Consider the following 21,043-nt stretch of genomic DNA (forward strand, 5'->3'; position numbering starts at 1 on the left):
ACTTCAAATGGAGGCAAGATATATAGGTGTAGCAGTGTATGTAGATCCTGGGGTTGACGGTAGCAGTCATACTTGCAGTACTGGATGCATGTCTGTCTTGACACAATTAAAACTAAATCATCTTGCACAAAGTTCTTCAAATATCAACAATGTTTTTCAAATTACCTGAGCTTAGATGTTTCTTCATGCATTCCTACCTTTTCCTTTCAAAGCCAGGATTATCATCAAGATCTAGGTAGGAGGAAATAATATAATTCCTGATTGTATATTGGCCAGTGCACCTCTGTTTTCATATCAGTTGGAACTCAGTGCTTGTTGGTTCTCTGATGTACATTGTTTTCAATGGAGCAATGTGAGCTGCTGAGAACCAAAGCTAATGCCTAGCTTTAGAAATGATGTGGAGATGCCGGTGATGGACTGGGGTTGACAATTGTAAACAATTTTACAACACCAAGTTATAGTCCAGCAATTTTATTTAAAATAAAATTGCTGGACTATAAAAATTTTATTTTTATTTTATTTAAAATAAAAATAAAATTGCTGGACTATAACTTGGTGTTGTAAAATTGTTTACAATTAGCTTTAGAAACACTCTGAAGATGGTGATCTTGATTGGGAGACCATCTACCATCGATAAGGTTTCAAAATATTATATGGGTATATTTTTCATATAAATATCCAAAGATAGGGCAACTGTACGGCCTTATCCTGTATGTCTTTATCAAAGTTTTAATATATCAACTAATTAATTACATATAAAACAATTTAAAGCTGGTATGGGATTATTTAATTTTATCTGTGGTTCAGATTGCAGTTTAATGCTTGCGTTGCTTAATCAGCATGATTATTTAAATTGATTTTATAATGTTTTTTTATGCATCCTAGTTGATAGCTGTCATATGAGTTTGAGATAACTAAGCAAAGTCACATCCCACAGGAGTGAAATGAGAGGTGTGGGGACAGGAGGGGAGGATTCAGTTGGTAGGATGTAAAATATGCATTGCTGATTAGCAATAAAACACTCCATATCAATGAAATTGTTGCACAGAATATATTAAAACCAGTGCTCATTAAGCTGAGCAAAACAGTGGTGGATAATGTATAGCGTTGAACAATCATAATTCAGGTAAAGCAGGAGTTAGATGTAGAATAAAGCTTTCTCGATTCTGCTCCAATATTGCACCTAACTGGAATTTCAGAAGAAATGCACGTTGCACATATACTTCTCACTGTAATCGGTCTCTCTTTAATAAGAATGGAAAAAATCACATTGATGCAGAAAGTGGTGCTTTCCTGGGGTTGATAGAGAGCAGAGGGAGTTTCATTCTTTATTTGGATGTACTATTCCTAATGCTAACATGGAGTGCCTAAACTGGAAAAGTATTTCAATATCCAGCAATGATATTTCTGACCAGATGAGAACAAAAATGTCACTAGATAAGCGTTCCTTTTTATAACCTTGGGCTATTGCCTTATAACTTTACAGGAGATGAGTTAACAGCCAATCTAGTAGCACAAAGTATATAATAGTGTTCGTATAATGAGCCACTGAAATTTGCACATCTAGTTCACAAGATCACTGGAATCCTTCTGCTCTGTTACTGATTCATAACCCTGCATTTCCTTTTTAAAAAAAGGTTATGTGAAATCTAATCCACATAACAGTACCTACTCCTTGTATTCTATTACTATATTAAAATGTTGTATTTCCTTTGTTCCAGACATTGGCTGTTGTATATTTTCCAAGTCTGAGACCACTCTTGAATGTATTAACCTATGAATTACATCATTCACAAATTTAACTCAACAGCTGAGGAACAATACTCTGGTAGGGGGTGTGGGAGAAAGCCAGGTATCCATGGTAACTGACTGAAATTAGGTTTATTTATTAATAAATATAAACACTACCCAATATACCTTTACACTACGCAGTTGACTCTGAAGCTACTCAGTTGTCAGTCTAACTAGGGAAGACCAATAAATGCTGCTTTGCCATTGCCCACACCCTGTGAACAAATATACTTAAAATACTCTTGAAGTTCCGTCTTCTTAATTTACCTCCTAAATTCTAGAACTTTCTTTGCAAAACCTGAATTCTGCTCTTTCCTATGTCATTGGCTCCACATGAACTAAAACTTTTGGGTGATTTTCCTTCCTTTTGAAGAGCTTCTGCACCTGCTCCATTATTTCTCTTGCCCTGGCACCTGGGAGACAACGCACCATTTGGGACTCACATCTACGGTTACCAAAGCGACTGTCTACTCCTCTCACTATCTAATTTCCCTCTGCCGTTACATTCCTGCCTTAACTCTTATCCCCCTTTCTCGCACCATGGTACCGTGGCATTGCTTGTGATTTCTCTTCCCACAGTTGCCATCTTTTGCTCTGTTGTGCTTGTGTGAATTCACAGTTCTTCCCAGGCCCAAACAGCTGATTATCCTAGCTGCTATCAATTGCAACCCAAGCCTATTTTAATTATAGTTTCTTTGCTTGCTCTCCCTACCCCAGAAACAACTAACACTCTTTTTTAAAAATTGCCTATACTAAATTGTGCATCGTGTAAAGTTTCAAATTCCTATTGTCACCAATTTTAAAAAAATTATACGAAGAACTGTGCACCGCAACTTTTTAATTCTAACTAAAGCCTTTATGGTTAGTCAGAATTTTTTATCTGTATAACCACAGATAAATGCTAGACCTGAGCATTGAACAGTGAGTCATATAGTGAAAGAACAATGTCATGAGAATGAAAGATCATTATGGAGCAAAAACCTTGAGTGCAGCAGTTGACAGTACATAGTTACTGTGAATATTTTAAACAGTCATGGCAAAGAATTAGATTAATTACTGTGTTGCTGGTGAAACCTGAATAAGATTAATTTTCTCTTTATATTTGGATATTCGCAGGTCCAGTGCTGTGTACTGAAGGAAACTTGTAGGATTAGACACATCTGAAGGTACAATACAGTATAGTGAGTTTTTTTAAAAAATGACTTGTATTTTCCAACTGCCTCCTACCATGCTACCTTCACCATGCCTTTCCCTGCTACTTGCATCCCCCCACACCCATGCTTTTGCTACTCTCTGGACCCTCCTATTGCCTCTCGTGACTCTTGCCCCAATTTCCCTTGCCTTTCCCCACTCTCTTGTGTCACCTCTCAAAACACCCATCTATTATCTCCTGCCTTGCTGCTCCACATTCACTTTATCCACTTTTCACAGCTAGTGCCACCGCACCCCAAGCACCAGTACCAGCATTGAAGAAATCAGTGGGGGAGGAAGTGAAATGGTTGCAGGGATGGATCAAGCAGCATGCCTTTAAGTGTCAGCTTATTTCAGTTGGTAGCACTCTCACCTGAGTCAGAAGGTTGTCTATTTACATCCCACTCTGAAACTTGAGCACATAATTTAGGCTGGCACTTCAGTGCAGTACTGAGGGAGTACTGCATTGTCGGAGGTGCTGTGTTTTAGATAAAACATTAAACCGGACCATGTGTGCCTGTTCTGGTGGATGCGAAAGGTGCCATGATGCTATTCAAAGAAGGGCAAAGACTTCTCATGGTGTCCTTGCCAACATTCCCCTCTTAATCAACACCATTGAAAACTGATTAGTTGGTCATTTATCTCATTTGCTATTTGTGGAATCTTGCCATGTATGAATTGGCTGCAGTGTTTGCTGACATAACATTTCAAAAGTAATTTATTAGCTGTGAAGCACTTTGGGACATCCATAGGATATGAAAGGTGCTATATAAATGTAAGTTTGATCTTTCTCTGGACTTAACCAGATTTTGCAGCTGGAGTAATTGATGGGAATTGAGCTGAGGCAAGCTTGCAGGAGCTGGAGGATGGCTTCGGGTTTGTTGATGTTAAAAGTTATAGGAAATTTTGGCTTATTCTGTGGGGGGGGGGGGGGGGGATTTCAATTTCTCCCCCCAACCACCAGAACTTATTCATGGGAGAAATCTTATTTCTGTCAATCAGAAAAATACATAAATTAAATCAGTAACGTGGCTATAGCTGACTCTAACTGCAAGAAAAAAAATTGAGCTGAAAAATTGTTGTTAGTTTTTATGCTACTAATTTAAATTTTTTGAGACTCTTTCTGAATTCTTCTTATTTCTTTTTTGTTTTAAGTTAAACAACATTGAGCTTTTGTCAGTGGAGAACTAACCTTCAATGCAGAAGTCATTCTCTTTTATATTTCTCATTCTCTTTTACTAGTTGATTAATGTGAATGATTCTAATTCTTAATTGTCTCGTAGTATGGTACATCTGGTTTCATTTGTTTAGAAAGGTCACAAGACATATCAGTTATTTTTCCTTGCTAGGAATTCAGGGTGAGTGATGCAATTGACTGCTGACTCAGTTCCTGTTTAAAATTGTTTTGTTGAATGAACATGTGAGCCTTCAGTGACCTCATTTAACTATAGTTCTTAGCATTAATAAGATGCTGTAGTAACGAAAGGCTGTCCAACCACATACCACATTAAGGGATAAGAAATACTGAGAAGCAAAGTGAGTGATTTGATTAAAGATTATGAATTCATTGCTAGAGCATAGCTCCCTTTAACAGTAAATGAAAAGTTTATGCTACTTCAATTTAAAAAAAAATGAAATGCGGTATTTTGTTCAGTTGATTAACCATTTTCTTTTTCTTTTCACAGGTTAAACTAAGTCACTTAAAAGTAGAAGCTTACGATACTAGAATTACACTTAATGGATACTGAAAGGAAGTAATCAGGATGGAAGAAGCTTTTATTGTATTTTGTGGCCTTGCTGACAGAAATGATACCCTTAAACCAAATGAGGTGTCTTCTGTTAAAGAAATTTGTTTCACTGAAGGTGTAAACCTTCTTGTACATCTGGGATTTGTGTTTTGTTCTCTTTTTGGTCTCATTGTGATTAAGTGCAGACAGAGTTCCACTACGACATTTCATATTGACAGTGGCTTGAGAGGCTGGATCCATTTTCCATGGCACAATATTCGATGGATATTAACATTCTTTTACATCTTTATATCCGCCTGTTGTGTAGGAGATGGCATTTTGTCACAGTTGTATTCGAAGTTTAACAGACCATTTATTTATATACCAGATGCAGCACAACTAGCCTCTTGTCTCCTTTCAATCATTTACTATGATGTAGCTGAAAGTGCAAATGCACCCATGTTTTTGGTGCTCTTTATCTTCCACTGGCCTGCTGCCTGTAGCATTAATGCATTTAAGGTGTATCAGCTGTATTCACAGAGCTTCATCACCAGTGATCTGACTTTTCTTCTTGTCTGTATCTTGGTATCAATCTATGGATTGTTTCTCATTCTGGAACTCAGCATATTTTTTAAAAAGGTGAGTCCTTCAGAAGGTAATGGCAAACTGAAATACAATTTGAAACAAAAATTACATTTTTTTTAAAATGCAGTTTATAATATGGTAATTTTTAAAAAGCATGTTCTATTTCATGAAATTACTTTGGGCCGTTACGTCACCACCTAGTGAGCATGCATTTAAAACTCCTCCTATTTTGACACCAATTGGCACTAGATTAGCATTCTCAGACTGCAGCATGGCTGGTGTAGGAATGAAAAAAATATCATACTGGTGCAGTAGGATTGCTGTTTTGAAGTTGGGGCTGAGGCAATATTGTTGCAATTGTGCTTTACTCCATGTCTAATCATGCTTTGGTTAATAATGGACATTCCATTGTAATTACTAATATAAGAAGATAAGCCAAGTTCTTTGACTATAATGGTAAATATTTCAAAGCTGACCTTTCATTATTTTGGCATTTAGCACAAATTCGCACAACTACATAGGATTTGTTGAAAACCTGTTGTTGATACATTTCAGAAAAAAACAATATTTGCATTTATATCTTGTATTTTTTCTGTGTACTTTACCATTAAATGCTGCTTGAACTTGGGTTGGCAAGAGTTAATATTTTGGACCAGTTGATTCATTTAGAGGAACAAAATAAGTTTGACGGTATTAGAAAACTGCTACTGAGAATGCAAGTATGTACTTGTTAGGAGTATTTTATGACATTTTCCTTGTGGCCTTTACAAATCGACTAAATATAGAAATGTTTTATGTGGGATTGTAATGTTGGTTTTATATTGTTTTCTTACTGTTTTTGGGGGAAGTAGGTTAAAATGCATTATTAAATAAAAGGTGTATTATGTAATACAGATGCATGGGGTCTGAGTGCACACACATATGTATATATTCCATCATTGCACTCTATTTTCATGAGAAAGCATTTTGCAAACTTGTTTGGGGAGGAAGAAAAACCAAAAGAGCTGTACATTTTATCAGAATGATGTTGCTTTCAAGTGACCTGATAATGGCCCAGAATTTGCTGTCAAAATAACGGTGAGGCTAATGGCCCCCTCTGTTATTTATGCGCAAATAGTACAGCAAATTCAGGTGAGGGCAGATACACAGAAATCCAAAAGTTGCTGTCCGAGATGCGCCGCTCCACCATTAGCTTTGCAAAAACGACATCTCACTGTCTGCCTCACCGTTGAAATGCATTGAACAGCGTAAAGTTCCTGTATTTGCATGGTAGATATGAACTAAACTCACCACAGAAATTTAAGTCAAGCAATTTCAAGTCTAAATATCCTTTCAATGACGTGGTAAGTGTTAATTACTGCCAGTCAACCTCTCTGACTCTGAAAATTACCAATACAAATGTGGAGTCTCATTCCATCAAGTTTTAACTATTGGAGATTTTTAAAGAAAAAATAAAATCATGTTTTTTTTACTTTTCTGTCATCTTTTTCTTAATCTAATCTTTTTTTCTCTTATTCCTCTCTGTACCTGATTTGACATTGAATTCGCCATTCTAACTAACACTTTCTTCTCAGTCCTTGCACGTCAATTTCACAATCCTTCAACCTGATTGGTTAAAGAGATACACAGTTGCTTGCCTTATTCACTCCGATCCCAGATGCCCGGTTTTCCTCGCCATTTCCATCTCTCACTTCCAGCAATTTGCGGCGCAAAATATCATCGAGATTAAATAGGCAAGGGCAAGTCTAACTGATGGCGGGTGCCGGTCGTTGCCCGGCTACAGCAAATTCTGGGCCAATGTATTTTGGTATAACTGATGTCACTGCATTTGCATCTTGTGAATATTGAGATTTCCCAAATGCATTATTGCAAAGAATTTTAAATGTCTTTTGTATACTACTAAAAGATGACAAAAAATGTTTACAATCACAACAAATTGTGTGCTGAAGTAGTAATTTCTTTCTTCTAGGGTTACTTCTGTCCAGGGTATTCCAGAGACATCCCACCTTTAGAACTACAAGACCCAGAAAAAAAATTTCATCAACCTTATGTCAACATTTTGTCGCAGATTACCTACACGTAAGGGAACATGTGAAGCACAATGTTTTCTAAATAAATTTGTTGTCTACAGATTAATAATGACTGTTGTTTAGTGGTATCCTCCCAAGACTATTAAAACCAGAATCCAGTGTGAATATATTTCTCTTGATGAATAAGATCAAAATGATTCAGAAATAATAGAGGCAATTTAAAAAAAAAATTATTGTGAAAATGATAGTGTTCAAATCTAAAAGAAATGTCTACTGCAGTTTTTTTTTAAGAAATGATACATTTTTAGTGATTTAAGGTGTCACTCTTGGCTAAGTAGTAGCACTCTTGCCTCTCAGTCAAAAGGTTATTGGTTCAAGCCCCACTCCAGAAACTTGAGCACATAATCCAGGCTGACGGTTCACTGCAGTACCGAGTGTTGCACTGTTAGATAGAATCATAGAATGGTTACAGCACGGAAGGAGGCCATTTGGAACCACTTGCTGTGTAAAAATAAAAAAAGTTTTTTCCTCATTGGTTCTTTTGCCAATCACCTTAAATCTACGTCCCCTGGTTCTTGACCCTTGCACCAATGGGAACAGTTTCTCTTTGTCTATTCTGCCTAGACCCTTCATGATTTTGAATACCTCCATCAAATCTCCTCTCTGTTCCAAGGACAACATTCCCAGCTTCTCCAGTCTAGCCACGTAACTAAAGTCCCTCATCCCTGGAACCATTCTAGTAAACCTCTTCTGCACCCTCTCTAAGGCTTTCACATCTTTCCTAAAGTGCGTTACCCATAACTGGACGCAATACTCCAGTTGTGGCCGAACCAGTGTTTTATAAAGGTTCATCATGACTCCCTTGCTTTTGTACTCTATGCCTCTACTTATAAAGCCCAGGATCCCGTATGCTTTTTTAATCACTTTCTCAACCTGCCCTGCCACCTTCAACGATTTGTGCAGATACACCCCCAGATCTCTCTGTCCCTGTACCCCTTTTAGAATTGTGCCCTCTAGTTTATGTAGTTTATATTGCCTCTCTTTGCTCTTTCTACTAAAATGTATCATTTCGCACTTTTCTGCGTTAAATTTCATCTGCCATATATCCACCCGTTCCACCAGCCTGTCTATGTCCTCTTGAAGTCTATCACTATCCTCCTCACCTTCACTACCCTTCCAAGTTTTGTGTCATCTGCAAATTTTGAAATTGTGCCCTGTATACCCAAGTCCAAGTCATTAATATATATCAAAAAAAAAAGCAGTGTTTCTAGTACCGACCCCTGGGGAACACCACAGTATACCTCCCTCCAGTCTGAAAAACAATCGTTCACCACAAGTGGTGCCACCTTTTGAATGAGACGTTAAACCAAGGCCCCGTCTGCCCCCTCGCAGATCCCGTGGAACTATTCAAAGAAGAGCATAGGCACTCTCCCCGTGTCCTGGCCGATATTCATCCCTCAACCAATGTCACTAAAACTGATTATCCAGTCATGTATCTCATTGCTGTTTGTGGGATCTTTCTTTGTGCAAATTGACTGCTCCATTTCCCTGCATTACAACAGTGACTACTGTTAGAAAATCCATACGCCGGTACAGAGATTCCTTTCAATTATTCCGAACTGACACCATATTGGTTGAGAATTGAAGTATTTATTGTTCAGACAGCGTTTGATTGTTTTATTAAATGATCATTGAGCAGTAACTAACAGTCTTAAGCAAGCATGATATTACCCGTTTAGCAACTGGACAGCCGGCGCAGATGGCCCGTTCCTTGTTGTTCCTCGGAGAATTACACAAGGTTAGGCCAAAGCCAGCATCAACGTCCCCTGGAAATATTTAACTCTCGTTCTCCTTCGACTGTGGGGCTTCTGGCTAAAAGCCAGTCTTTATATACCCTATTTCTGCCTGAGGAATGTGCAATTCTACACTTTACTGTTTGCAGGTGATGGGTTAGATAATAGTATCAGTTCCTCTATTTTCTTGTCTGGAAAAGTGTGGTCAAGACATTCCTAGAATCGGTGCAAAGGTCATCCTGCAACCGGTAGCATTTTCGTAGAAGCAGAACGAAGATTCTCTAAAATAGCTGACTTAGGCAGCTCCCTGAGGGTTTGCAGCTTTCCTGTTATCTGACTACATTGTCCTGTTAGAAGGGTCAGTAGTTTTCCATGCTTCTGCTTCATTATACTTTGCCCCCCATGCCTGGTTTGCTACTTGATCTTAGTTTTTAATCCGTTTACAGCTGATTTCATTTTTTTATTCGTACGTGGGATGTGGCTGTTGCTGGCAAGGCTAGTATTTATTGCCCATCCCTAATTGCCCTTGAGATTCTCACTTCCTATTTAATAGATTCTTAGTTTATTTGATGGATTCCTTCAGTCCCTGCCTCGAGGGGGAAATAGTCTTATTGACCCCTCATTAGTTACTACTTAATAAGTGCAGCTGATTCTAGGTTATCCGCGCGTTTCCCCAACTTCTTTAGCAAGCATCGCAAATATCACACTAATACAATCAATACAATTCTTTGAGCACAAATCAAAAACATGGACAACGTTCTTAACCAGGGATGCTGTCCTGCACTATAGACTGTCTCCCACCATGATTTAGCCCCAAGGATCTGTATATCTTTCTCTCTTTCTTTGTTATCCTGCTGCATTTTGAGCAGATGTTTCTGAGAGGTGATACTTCTATTCAGGACGCTTTTAAGACTATATGACAAGGGGGAATGGTGTGTCCAAAATGAGTTACAGCCTGTAATGTTTCCTCTATCAAGTCCCCATCGATCTTCACTCTGGTGATGTTGTGATCTACTACAGCTACTGGGACGACCTGATTGGACCTTAGTTCAAACTCATGGGAAGGGGTTACACATCCTGTTGACTAAGTTAGTGAACACACCCTACCTCCGTGTCTAAAGGTTGTCTCGGTCGTGTAGCAGTATTTCCCACTTCCTTGGTAAGCAATATGGGTACCCTACCAGTGGGATGTTACCCGCACTTCACAGAGGGGTGACTGATTGGCGAATGTGGTGGTCCTGGATGTAATTAGTTTCACAAACCCAGGCATCACCCCGTTGAACACAAAGTTGAAGGTTCACTGCCCCCTACTGGTGTCCCAAGACCAAATAGGGTGATGGTTGATGGCATTCAGTCAAGGTGGTTCCTTCTAACTGCCCTACCGACTGTACGGCAAATAGGGGTAGGCCCGACTGGTTGCCCAGTCTAGGAAGCTTGATCAATAGCCCAAAGATTGTCTGGGCCCCACGCTGTTTGCAAGGTATTCCAATGACATGTACCTTCGCAAAGCATCTTACTAGGCACAGGTTAGTTTCACCAGGTAACCACTTGATCAATTGTTCATTCGTTATCCAAGTGGGTAATTTTCCCTCAACTATGTCTCGCAGCCTTTCTGATATTCTCTCCTGCCAATGGCTCAGATAATGCTGCACACCACCGCCTTAGAGGCCTGAGATGCAATAGTCGTATATGATTTTGTTGATCTTATCTCGGCTTGCACGGATGCCCCGATCTATCTCGTTAAAGGACAAGAAACCCTCTGATCCCTCATTGATCAGGCCCAGGTTACCTTTATTTATTTTGGTTAATAACTCCTTCAATTGTCCGGTCATTCTTCCCTGATGATAATACTGATTTTCTACATCCAGTCTGTTAAATGCTGCTCCTGCGGCAGCTCCCCCAGCCACCCAATCAGTGATAGACCTGGGCTGTCGGTTGTGTGTGTACTTTTGTCCTTCTCCCGTTTCTCCTTCCATTGTTTCCCTGCGGTCTTTTGGTGGAATCCATCCACGACCTGAGTTAATGCTGCCGTAGCCCAGTCAAGATAATGCGTATCACATAAGCCTTGCAGAAGCGTTACATTACTTAAATCGACAATAACTAGGGAACCTAGGTCCCTAGTATAGTTAACATTTTCTAATTTCAACGTAATTTAAAAGGGGTAACTAAGCTAAGGCAAGTCATAGCAGCAGACCTCGCACCCGTGATATGCTCCTCCTGCAAGATGTGGGAAGTCATGGACACTACCCGTGTCCCTGCCGACCATGTGTGCGGGAAGTGTGTCCACCTGCAGCTACTGACCGATCGTATCTCGGAGCTGGAGCTGCGGGTGGACTCACTGTGGAGCATCCGCGATGCAGAGAAACTCGTGGATAGCACGTTTAGCGAGTTGGTCACACCGCAGGTAAAGGGTATACAGGCAGGAAGTGAATGGGTGACCACCAGGAAGAGTAAGAGATGCAGGCAGGTAGTGCAGGGGTCCCCTGTGGCCATCCCCCTCTCAAACAGATATGCCACTTTGGATGCTGTTGGGGGGGATGACTTATCAGGGGAAGGCAGCAGCAGCCAACTTCCTGGCACCACGGGTAGCTCTGCTGCACAGGCTGGGAGGAAAAAGAGTGGCAGAGCTATAGTGATAGGGGACTCAATTGTAAGGGGAATAGACAGGCGTTTCTGCGGCCGCAACCGAGACTCCAGGATGGTGTGTTGCCTCCCTGGTGCAAGGATCAAGGATGTCTCGGAGCGGCTACAGAACATTTTGGAGGGGGAGGGCGAACAGCCAGCTGTCGTGGTGCACATAGGCACCAACGATATAGGTAAAAAAGGGGATGAGGTCCTAAAAGCAGAATATAGGGAGTTAGGAGGTAAATTTAAAAATAGGACCTCAAAGGTAGTAATCTCAGGATTGCTGCCAGTGCCACGTGCTAGTCAGAGTAGAAATAGGAGGATATTTCAAATGAATACGTGGCTAGAGGAATGGTGCAAGGGGGAGGGATTCAAATTCCTGGGACACTGGAAACGGTTCTGGGGGAGGTGGGACCAGTACAAACCGGATGGTCTGCACCTGGGCAGGGCCGGGACCGCTGTCCTAGGAGGAGTGTTTGCTAGTGCTGTTGGGGAGGGTTTAAACTAAAGTGGCAGGGGGTTGGGAACCTGAGCAGGGAGAGAGAGGAAAGCGTAACAGGAAGGGACAGAAGGTATGGAGTAATAGGTAAAGTGTTAAAAAAGGAAAAAGCAGGAACTAAGCGTCACAAAACAGATTTGAAAGTTCTTTATCTGAATGCACGTAGCATTCGTAATAAAATGGACGAGTTAACGGCACAAATAACTACGTATGGGTATGATCTTGTGGCCATTACAGAAACATGGCTGCAGGGTGACAACGACTGGGAATTAAATATGCCAGGGTATTTAACAATCAGGAAGGACAGGCAGGAAGGAAGGGGAGGTGGGGTGGCTATGTTAATAAAGGAAGGAATCACTGTAATACAGAGAAATGATATTGGGACAAAGCATCAAGATAATGAAACAGTTTGGGTGGAGATAAGGAATAATAAGGGAAAAAAAACATTAGTGGGCGTAGTATATAGGCCTCCTAATAGTTGCAACTCTGCTGGAAGAAGTATTAATCAGGAGATAGTCGGGGCATGTAATAAGGGAACAGCCATAATTATGGGGGATTTTAATTATCATATTAACTGGACAAATCAAATTGGGCAGAGCAGCTTTGAGGACGAGTTCATTGAGTGCATCAGGGATGGATTTCTTGAGCAGTATGTAACTGATCCTACAAGGGGGCAGGCAACCTTGGACCTGGTCCTGTGTAATGAGTCAGGATTAATTAATAATGTCCTAGTTAAGGATCCCCTTGGAACGAGCGACCACAACATGGTTGAATTCCATATCCAATTAGAGGGTGAGAAGGTTGATTCTCAAACAAGCGTACTAAGCTTGAATAAAGGAGACTATGATGGTATGAGAGCGGAATTGATTAAAGTGGACTGGGAAAATAGATTAAAGGGTAAGACGGTACATGAGCAGTGGTGTTCATTTAGGGAGTTATTTTACAACTTTCAAAATAAATATATTCCACTGAGGAAAAAAGGGTGTAAAAGAAATGACAGCCATCCGTGGCTAAGTAAAGAAATCAAGGATAGTATCCGACTAAAAACAAGGACATATAAGGTAGCCAAACTTAGTGGGAGGATAGAAGATTGGGAATTCTTCAAAAGACAGCAAAAAGTAACTAAAGGATTGATTAAGAAAGGGAAGTTAGATTATGAAAAGAAATTAGCAAAAAATATAAAAACAGATAGCAAGAGTTTCTATAGTTATATAAAAAGAAAAAGGGTGGCTAAGGCAAACATAGGTCCCTTAGAGGATGAGACCGGGAAATTAATGGTGGGAAACATGGAGATGGCAAAAATGCTGAACAAATATTTTGTTTCAGTCTTTACAGTAGAGGACACTAAGAATATCCCAACACTGGACAAACAGGGGACTCTCGGGGGGGAGGAGCTAAATACGATTAAAATCACTCAGGAGATGGTACTCAGTAAAATAATGGGACTCAAGGCGGATAAATCCCCTGGACCTGATGGCTTCCATCCTAGGGTCTTGAGGGAAGTGGCAGTAGGGATTGTGGATGCTTTGGTGATAGTTTTCCAAAATTCCCTGGACTCAGGAGAGGTCCCGGCAGATTGGAAAACTGCTAATGTAACACCGTTATTTAAAAAGGGTAGTAGGCAGAAGGCTGGAAATTATAGGCCAGTTAGCTTAACATCTGTGGTGGGTAAAATTTTGGAGTCTATTATTAAGGAGACAGTAACGGAACATTTAGATAAGCATAATTTAATAGGACAAAGTCAGCATGGCTTTATGAAGGGGAAGTCATGTCTGACAAATTTGCTTGAGTTCTTCGAGGATATAACGTATAGGGTGGATAAAGGGGAACCAGTGGACATAGTGTATTTAGACTTCCAGAAGGCATTCGACAAGGTGCCACATAAAAGATTATTACTTAAGATAAAAAATCACGGGATTGGGGGTAATATTCTGGCATGGGTGGAGGATTGGTTATCGAACAGGAAGCAGAGAGTTGGGATAAATGGTTCATTTTCGGACTGGCAACCAGTAACCAGTGGTGTTCCACAGGGGTCGGTGCTGGGTCCCCAACTCTTTACAATCTATATTAACAATTTGGAGGAGGGGACCGAGTGCAACATATCAAAATTTGCAGATGATACAAAGATGGGAGGGAAAGTAGAGAGTGAGGAGGACATAAAAAACCTGCAAGGGGATATAGACAGGCTGGGTGAGTGGGCGGAGATTTGGCAGATGCAATATAATATTGGAAAATGTGAGGTTATGCACTTTGGCAGGAAAAATCAGAGAGCAAGTTATTTTCTTAATGGCGAGAGACTGGAAAGTACTGCAGTACAAAGGGATCTGGGGGTCCTAGTGCAAGAAAATCAAAAAGTTGGTATGCAGGTGCAGCAGGTGATCAAGAAAGCCAACGGAATGTTGGCTTTTATTGCTAGGGGGATAGAATATAAAAACAAGGAGGTATTGCTGCAGTTATATAAGGTATTGGTGAGACCGCACCTGGAATACTGCATACAGTTTTGGTCTCCATACTTAAGAAAAGACATACTTGCTCTCGAGGCAGTACAAAGAAGGTTCACTCGGTTAATCCCGGGGATGAGGGGGCGGACATATGAGGAGAGGTTGAGTAGATTGGGACTCTACTCATTGGAGTTCAGAAGAATGAGAGGCGATCTTATTGAAACATATAAGATTGTGAAGGGTCTTGATCGGGTGGATGCAGTAAGGATGTTCCCAAAGATGGGTGAAACTAGAACTAGGGGGCATAATCTTAGAATAAGGGGCTGCTCTTTCAAAACTGAGATGAGGAGAAACTTCTTCACTCAGAGGGTGGTAGGTCTGTGGAATTTGCTGCCCCAGGAAGCTGTGGAAGCTACATCATTAGATAAATTTAAAACAGAAATAGACAGTTTCCTAGAAGTAAAGGGAATTAGGGGTTATGGGGAGCGGGCAGGAAATTGGACATGAAGCTGAGTTCGGATCGGTCAATGCCCTGTGGGTGGCGGAGAGGGCCCAGGGGCTATGTGGCCGGGTCCTGCTCCGACTTCTTGTGTTCTTTAGATTTGTGGTTGGGATCAGATCAGCCATGATCTTATTGAATGGCGGAGCAGGCTCGAGGGGCCGATTGGCCTACTCCTGCTCCAATTTCTTATGTTCTTATGTAACTGGGACTGCCTCGTATCTTACATTTGCGTATACAACTCGATGAGTGGCCTGAACCACCAGTCCGTTACACAATCTATCAGAAAATACGGTCTCGTCACAACTAGCTTCAACCGCATGATTTTCTTGTTGCACTTGAATCTTAACAGAATTCTTTGTAACTTGTGATGTATTATCTGATTCTAGGGCACGGTGCAAACGTATCGTCCCTCATGTCATGCATGGACATAGGGAAAATAAAGTTGCCACACTAGTTCGGACCTCCTGTTGGATTAGGGAGCACAATGTACGGCACACCATAGGAGGATGTGTGTACAGTCTCTCCACCCACTTGGCGCACACCTCACTGGTCAGAAGGTTGTATTACCATTAGAAGTCGCCTCACCTGTCCCTGGGGTGGAATGACGTAATCCCCTATGACAATACTTGATTTTCATTCAATACTTGTCCCAGCCCACACCTCCTTTCCCTCTGCGACGGAGTCGAAGCCGGTTTGTCCGCAGGTGGGCGGTGGCCCTTTATATTCTGGGTTCGGAATTACCCAGCATTCCAAAACCAATGACAGTTTACTGAGAGGACGTACTCGGCCAACAGGGGTGGATCCGACTTATCAGTAGTTGGGGAAGGTCGTCCCCAGCTCCTGACAATGATCCATCCGACAATTGTGTACGTTAACCTCATCCTGGCCATTATGGTGATTCCTGTAACATACAACACATTAGCATACCTTTTTACAGAAGAGGAGGATTGTCATTCACCCGGTGCCCAGCTATGTTGACACGGGCCCCATTCCCCTAGCCTGGTGTCTCTCTCCACCATGACATAATCGACTAAGAACCTTTGTGGTGGAGAGGACGATGGTTCGTCTGGATTTAAGTCACAATCAAGGGGTACTGGGGTGATTTCTTCAATGGCGAGAACATGTTCAGTTGTTTCCTCTTTGTCTGAACTGTCCAGAGTGATTTTGCGCTGATTGCCAACAACCTGTCATCCCTCTATGTGATTAGTTTCTGGATTGCATAGCTGTTTCTGGGGTTTGGTATCTTCAGCCACCATCTTTCCTCAGCCCCCAATCAAGAGGGGCCCTTTCCATGCTATTATGCATATACATATAATTATGACCCAAGTGCCAATGGTAGTTGCCGGTGTTTCTCTGATCCAGCAGATGGTTTCACCCGCAATATCTTCGGGTATCCCCATCGTCCTCCGATCGACCGCTGGAGAGGCCTTCTCCAATGACTTACACACGACTTTTAGTTTGGGGATCTGTTTCTGTGATGGTGGCGGCAGCGTTGCGCACATAGTAGGCGGCTCCTGTTAGATCTGGACAAGACATAAGCATGGTATCTGAATTACCTATAAATTTTGCTTCTGATGTTCATTTACTACTGGGTTTTAACTGGTTTACATGGTGCCAGCAGGTGTACTTGGTAAGGTTCTTGTTTGGGTACTGTATCGGGTACACAGCTGGACTGGCCCGATCCACAATGGGGAATGGTCCACTCCATTTTGGTTCAAATGCATGTTCCCTTTTCCGATAGTTAAGTACCATTACAACATCCCCTACTTGATACTCAAATGGCCGCATCTTCCTATCAAAGTACTTCTTAACCTAGATTCTTACACTGCAATTCCAAAGTACTTAATTGGCTATAAAGCGCTTTGTGATGTCCTGAAGTCGTGAAAGGCACTATATAAATGCAAGTCCTTTCCATTCCTTTAGTCACAAACCCAGTACGCTTCCAGACATTCAGCACCACATGTTGCTGTATTATAGAGAAGTTGGGATTGTGAAATTGCAATTTTCCATTATTCCTCCCCCCACCCCCCACAAACAATACTATTTATCAAATTCAGTTTTTCCCAAGGAGTAAGTATTTTGGAGATATGTTACAAGTTGATTGGAATTCAATAACCTGAGAAGACAAAGAGTAACTAAAGTGATTGGAGGCCAAAAAGATAAAACAAGCGTAATTTTTGACTGGTAAATATTCAGTGTTCATTTTGGATTTTAAGGAAAGATTGATCCATTTTAATTTTATTTTAAATAAGAATATTCATTTGAGGCAATTCTGTGAAACAACTCTTTTAGAATAAGTGTATTGAAAATAATATTTCTTACCTCTTCAGTCCTGTACAGTATTACAGAAGAGCTGGTCAATATGTGCCGCTATTCGGACAAAGGGTCTCCTTGGGAAACAACCTACCTTTTATCTTTCATGTACTGACAACCCTCTATGTATTTTCAGCATTTTACTTTTTGTAGTTCAGAATATGGCAAGGGATTGTATTTCTAAATAAAGATGTGAAGCTGAAACTTCACATCTTTTATATTGTTATGAGTTTCTGTATAATAAATTCTAGAAAACATCAAAGGATAAATGAAAATGGATAGAAAACTATAGATTGTGGCCATGTGATTTTCCAATATGTGCCCCTGGCAGGCAAGGCTTCCTGCTGGGAACACGCTATCGGAAAATTCATCCTTAAGTGTTGTTCTGAGTTGTTCAGATACTTGGTTAACAGCTTTAAAGTTGTTGGTACAACACTGAGTGGTCCGGTGCAACCCACTTTCTTTGACTTCACAACTTTCCAGTTTTTTAAATTTGTTCATGGGATGTGAGCGTCACTGGCGAGGCCAATATTTATTGCCCATCCCTAATTGCCCTTGAGAAGGTGGTGGTGAGCTGCCTTCTTGAACCGCTGCAGTCCGTGTGGTGAAGGTTCTCCCACAGTGCTGTTAGGAAGGGAGTTCTAGAATTTTGACCCAGCGATGATGAAGGAACGACGATATATTTCCAAGTCGGGATGGTATGTGACTTGGAGGGGAACGTGCAGGTGGTGTTGTTCCCATGTGCCTGCTGCCCTTGTCCTTTTAGGTGGTAGAGGCCGCGGGTTTGGGAGGTACTGTCGAAGAAGCCTTGGTGAGTTGCTGCAGTGCATCCTGTGGATGGTACACACTGCAGCCACTGTGCGCCGGTGGTGAAGGGAGTGAATGTTTAGGGTGGTGGATGGGGTGCCAATCAAGCGGGCTGCTTTGTCCTGGATGGTGTCGAGCTTCTTGAGTGTTGTTGGAGCTGCATTCATCCAGGCAAGTGGAGAGTATTCCATCACACTCCTGACTTGTGCCTTGTAGATGGTGGAAAGGCTTTGGGGCGTCAGGAGGTGAGTCACTCGCCGCAGAATAGCCAGCCTCTGATCTGCTCTTGTAGCTACAGTATTTATATGGCTGGCCCAGTTAAGTTTCTGGTCAATGGTGACCCCCAGGATGTTGATTGTGGGGGATTCGGCAATGGTAATGCCGTTAAATGTCAAGAGGAGGTGGTTAGACTCTCTCTTGTTGGAGATGGTCATTGCCTGGCACTTGTCTGACGCGAATGTTATTTGCCACTTATCAGCCCAAACCTAGATTTTGTCCAGGTCTTGCTGCATGTGGGCTCGGACTGCTTCGTTATTTGAGGGGTTGCGAATGGAACTGAATACTGTGCAATCATCAGCGAACATCCCCATTTCTGACCTTATGATGGAGGGAAGGTCATTGACGAAGCAGCTGAAGATGGTTGGGCCTAGGACACTGCCTTGAGGAACTCCTGCAGCAATGCCCTGGGGCTGAGATGATTGGCCTCCAACAACCACTACCATCCTCCTTTGTGCTAGGTATGACTCCAGCCACTGGAGAGTTTTCCCCCTGATTCTAATTGACTTCAATTTTACTAGGGCTCCCTGGTGCCACACTCGGCCAAATGCTGCCTTGATGTCAAGGGCAGTCACTCTCACCTCACCTCTGGAATTCATCTCTTTTGTCCATGTTTGGACCAGGGCTGTAATGAGGTCTGGAGCCAAGTGGTCCTGGCGGAACTCAAACTGAGCATCGGTGAGCAGGTTATTGGTGAGTAAGTGCCGCTTGATAGCACTGTCGACGACACCTTCCATCACTTTGCTGATGATCGAGAAGAGACTGATGGGGCGGTAATTGGCCGGATTGGATTTGTCCTGCTTTTTGTGGACAGGACATACCTGGGCAATTTTCCACATTGTCGGGTGGATGCCAGTGTTGTATCTGTACTGGAGCAGTTTGGCTAGAGGCGCAGCTAGTTCTGGAGCACAAGTCTTCAGCACTACAGTCGGGATATTGTCTTTACTTCAACCCTGTACCACTGGTTTCTATCAAGTTCTTGGTTTGTCTGGCATAAGTTCAGCAGTGAAAGCTGACTCCTCCACTAAGAGGTGGAAAGTCCAAATGGAAATAAAGCAGTGTTTTGTGTAAGATAATAGTACTAGCTTAAATAGTTTAGCTTCAGGTGTCTGCTTCGAAGTTTCCTTCTATACTCCGCCAACTTTCTGTATGTTTTCAAGCCAAGAACACACTATCTTGTGTTTTCTTTTAATTTTGATTCCAGTTTTCATCCTCACCTCAAGGTGCTGTCTCATGCTGCAGTACAGTTCCAAGTGTGATGGCAACCCCCTCGTATTTTTCCTAAGTGGTCATTATTCATGTTTAAGCTTAGACTATGAATGTTGCGCACTATTTGACTGAGGAGGGCCTTATAGCCAAGCCCAATGCTCTTCTCACCTATCATCCATACGTTGTACACTGGATAGTGATCAGGAGAAGGGACCTTGACACTTTTTTTATCCTCCATAGCCCAGGGAGCTGGGGCCATTTATGTCCAACACAGCTAATTCAACATAGAGCAGACACTGAATCTGTGACATTTTGGTACCATATATGTGTGACATAAGTCTCAAGAATCTATATTGGCTTATTCAGAAGCAAACACTGGATCCCAGATTAAATCCAATTGAATTTCTGTTTACTCTGGTTTCGGGTCATCTGCATCACAGCAAACCAGATTATTGCATAAAAGGCAAGTCTCGCTTTTGACTCAGAAGATTATGGGTTCAGGCCCATTCCAGGCCTTAGCACATGATTAGGCTGGCACTTCAGTGCAGTACTAAGCGAATTTTGCATTTCGAGAGGTGAAATGTTTTGGATGTGGCGTTAAACAGGCGTTTCACCTGTCTGTCTGTTCTGGTGGGTGTAAGAGATCCCATGGAACTCTTCAAAGAAGAGCAGAAAGTTCTCCTGGTATCCTGGCCAACATTCCTACAGCACCCAACATTACCAAAAACCAAGTAACTGGTGATTTATGTAATTTATTGTTTGTCGGAGTTTTCTCTGCGAATTGGCTACCCTGTTTGCCTTCATTACAGCAGTGCCTTCTCTTTTATTGTCTAGGTGGATTTCATGGCTTTTAAAAAGTGGTTATCGGGAGCCAATTAAGATGGAAGTTCTAGGAAAACTCTCTCAGGTTGTTTTCTGTTTTGCATTTTTTCTTACTAGAATATAGACTTTTCATAAAGATTCATGTAAAGATAATATAAAGATGGAATTCCCCCCCCCCACCCCTGGTCCATGTAAAAACAATTAATAATTTTTATAAAAACTTCTACTGGAGTTTGTGCAAAAATGTAATTCCAGGCAAATTGAGGTAGTTTAGAGAAACCTGGCTGTTTCTTTTTGGTCTTTTCTAACCCCGAGGGCTGAAGTCAATTGTAGTGCTGCAACTATGGCTCTTGGTAAGGTTAGCACAGACTAGGCTTGAACCTGGATCTTTTGGTACCACACCGTGCATCTAACTTCCTCTTTCCCCCCCCC

The 21,043-nt window shown here is 41.6% G+C and overlaps 1 protein-coding gene across 4 annotated transcripts in view; it reads left to right on the forward strand.

The window, feature by feature from the left end:
* Window positions 1-21,043, forward strand: part of LOC137316340 (ATP-binding cassette sub-family C member 9-like) — a 233,059-nt gene that overhangs the window by 24,795 nt on the left and 187,221 nt on the right. The window contains exons 3-6 of one of the 4 annotated variants that reach the window (XM_067980409.1): window positions 2,908-2,957; window positions 4,668-5,348; window positions 7,264-7,373; window positions 20,624-20,696. In XM_067980409.1, coding sequence (XP_067836510.1) covers window positions 4,746-5,348; window positions 7,264-7,373; window positions 20,624-20,696 — 786 coding nt within the window. In that variant the 5' untranslated portion in view covers window positions 2,908-2,957; window positions 4,668-4,745. Of the gene's footprint in view, window positions 1-2,907; window positions 2,958-4,499; window positions 4,519-4,667; window positions 5,349-7,263; window positions 7,374-20,623; window positions 20,697-21,043 lie in introns of those variants that run through there. The other 3 variants (XM_067980424.1, XM_067980417.1, XM_067980431.1) reach the window with 3 other exon arrangements.

Source organism: Heptranchias perlo, chromosome 3, assembly GCF_035084215.1.
Source record: "Heptranchias perlo isolate sHepPer1 chromosome 3, sHepPer1.hap1, whole genome shotgun sequence".
Lineage (NCBI taxonomy): Eukaryota > Metazoa > Chordata > Chondrichthyes > Hexanchiformes > Hexanchidae > Heptranchias > Heptranchias perlo.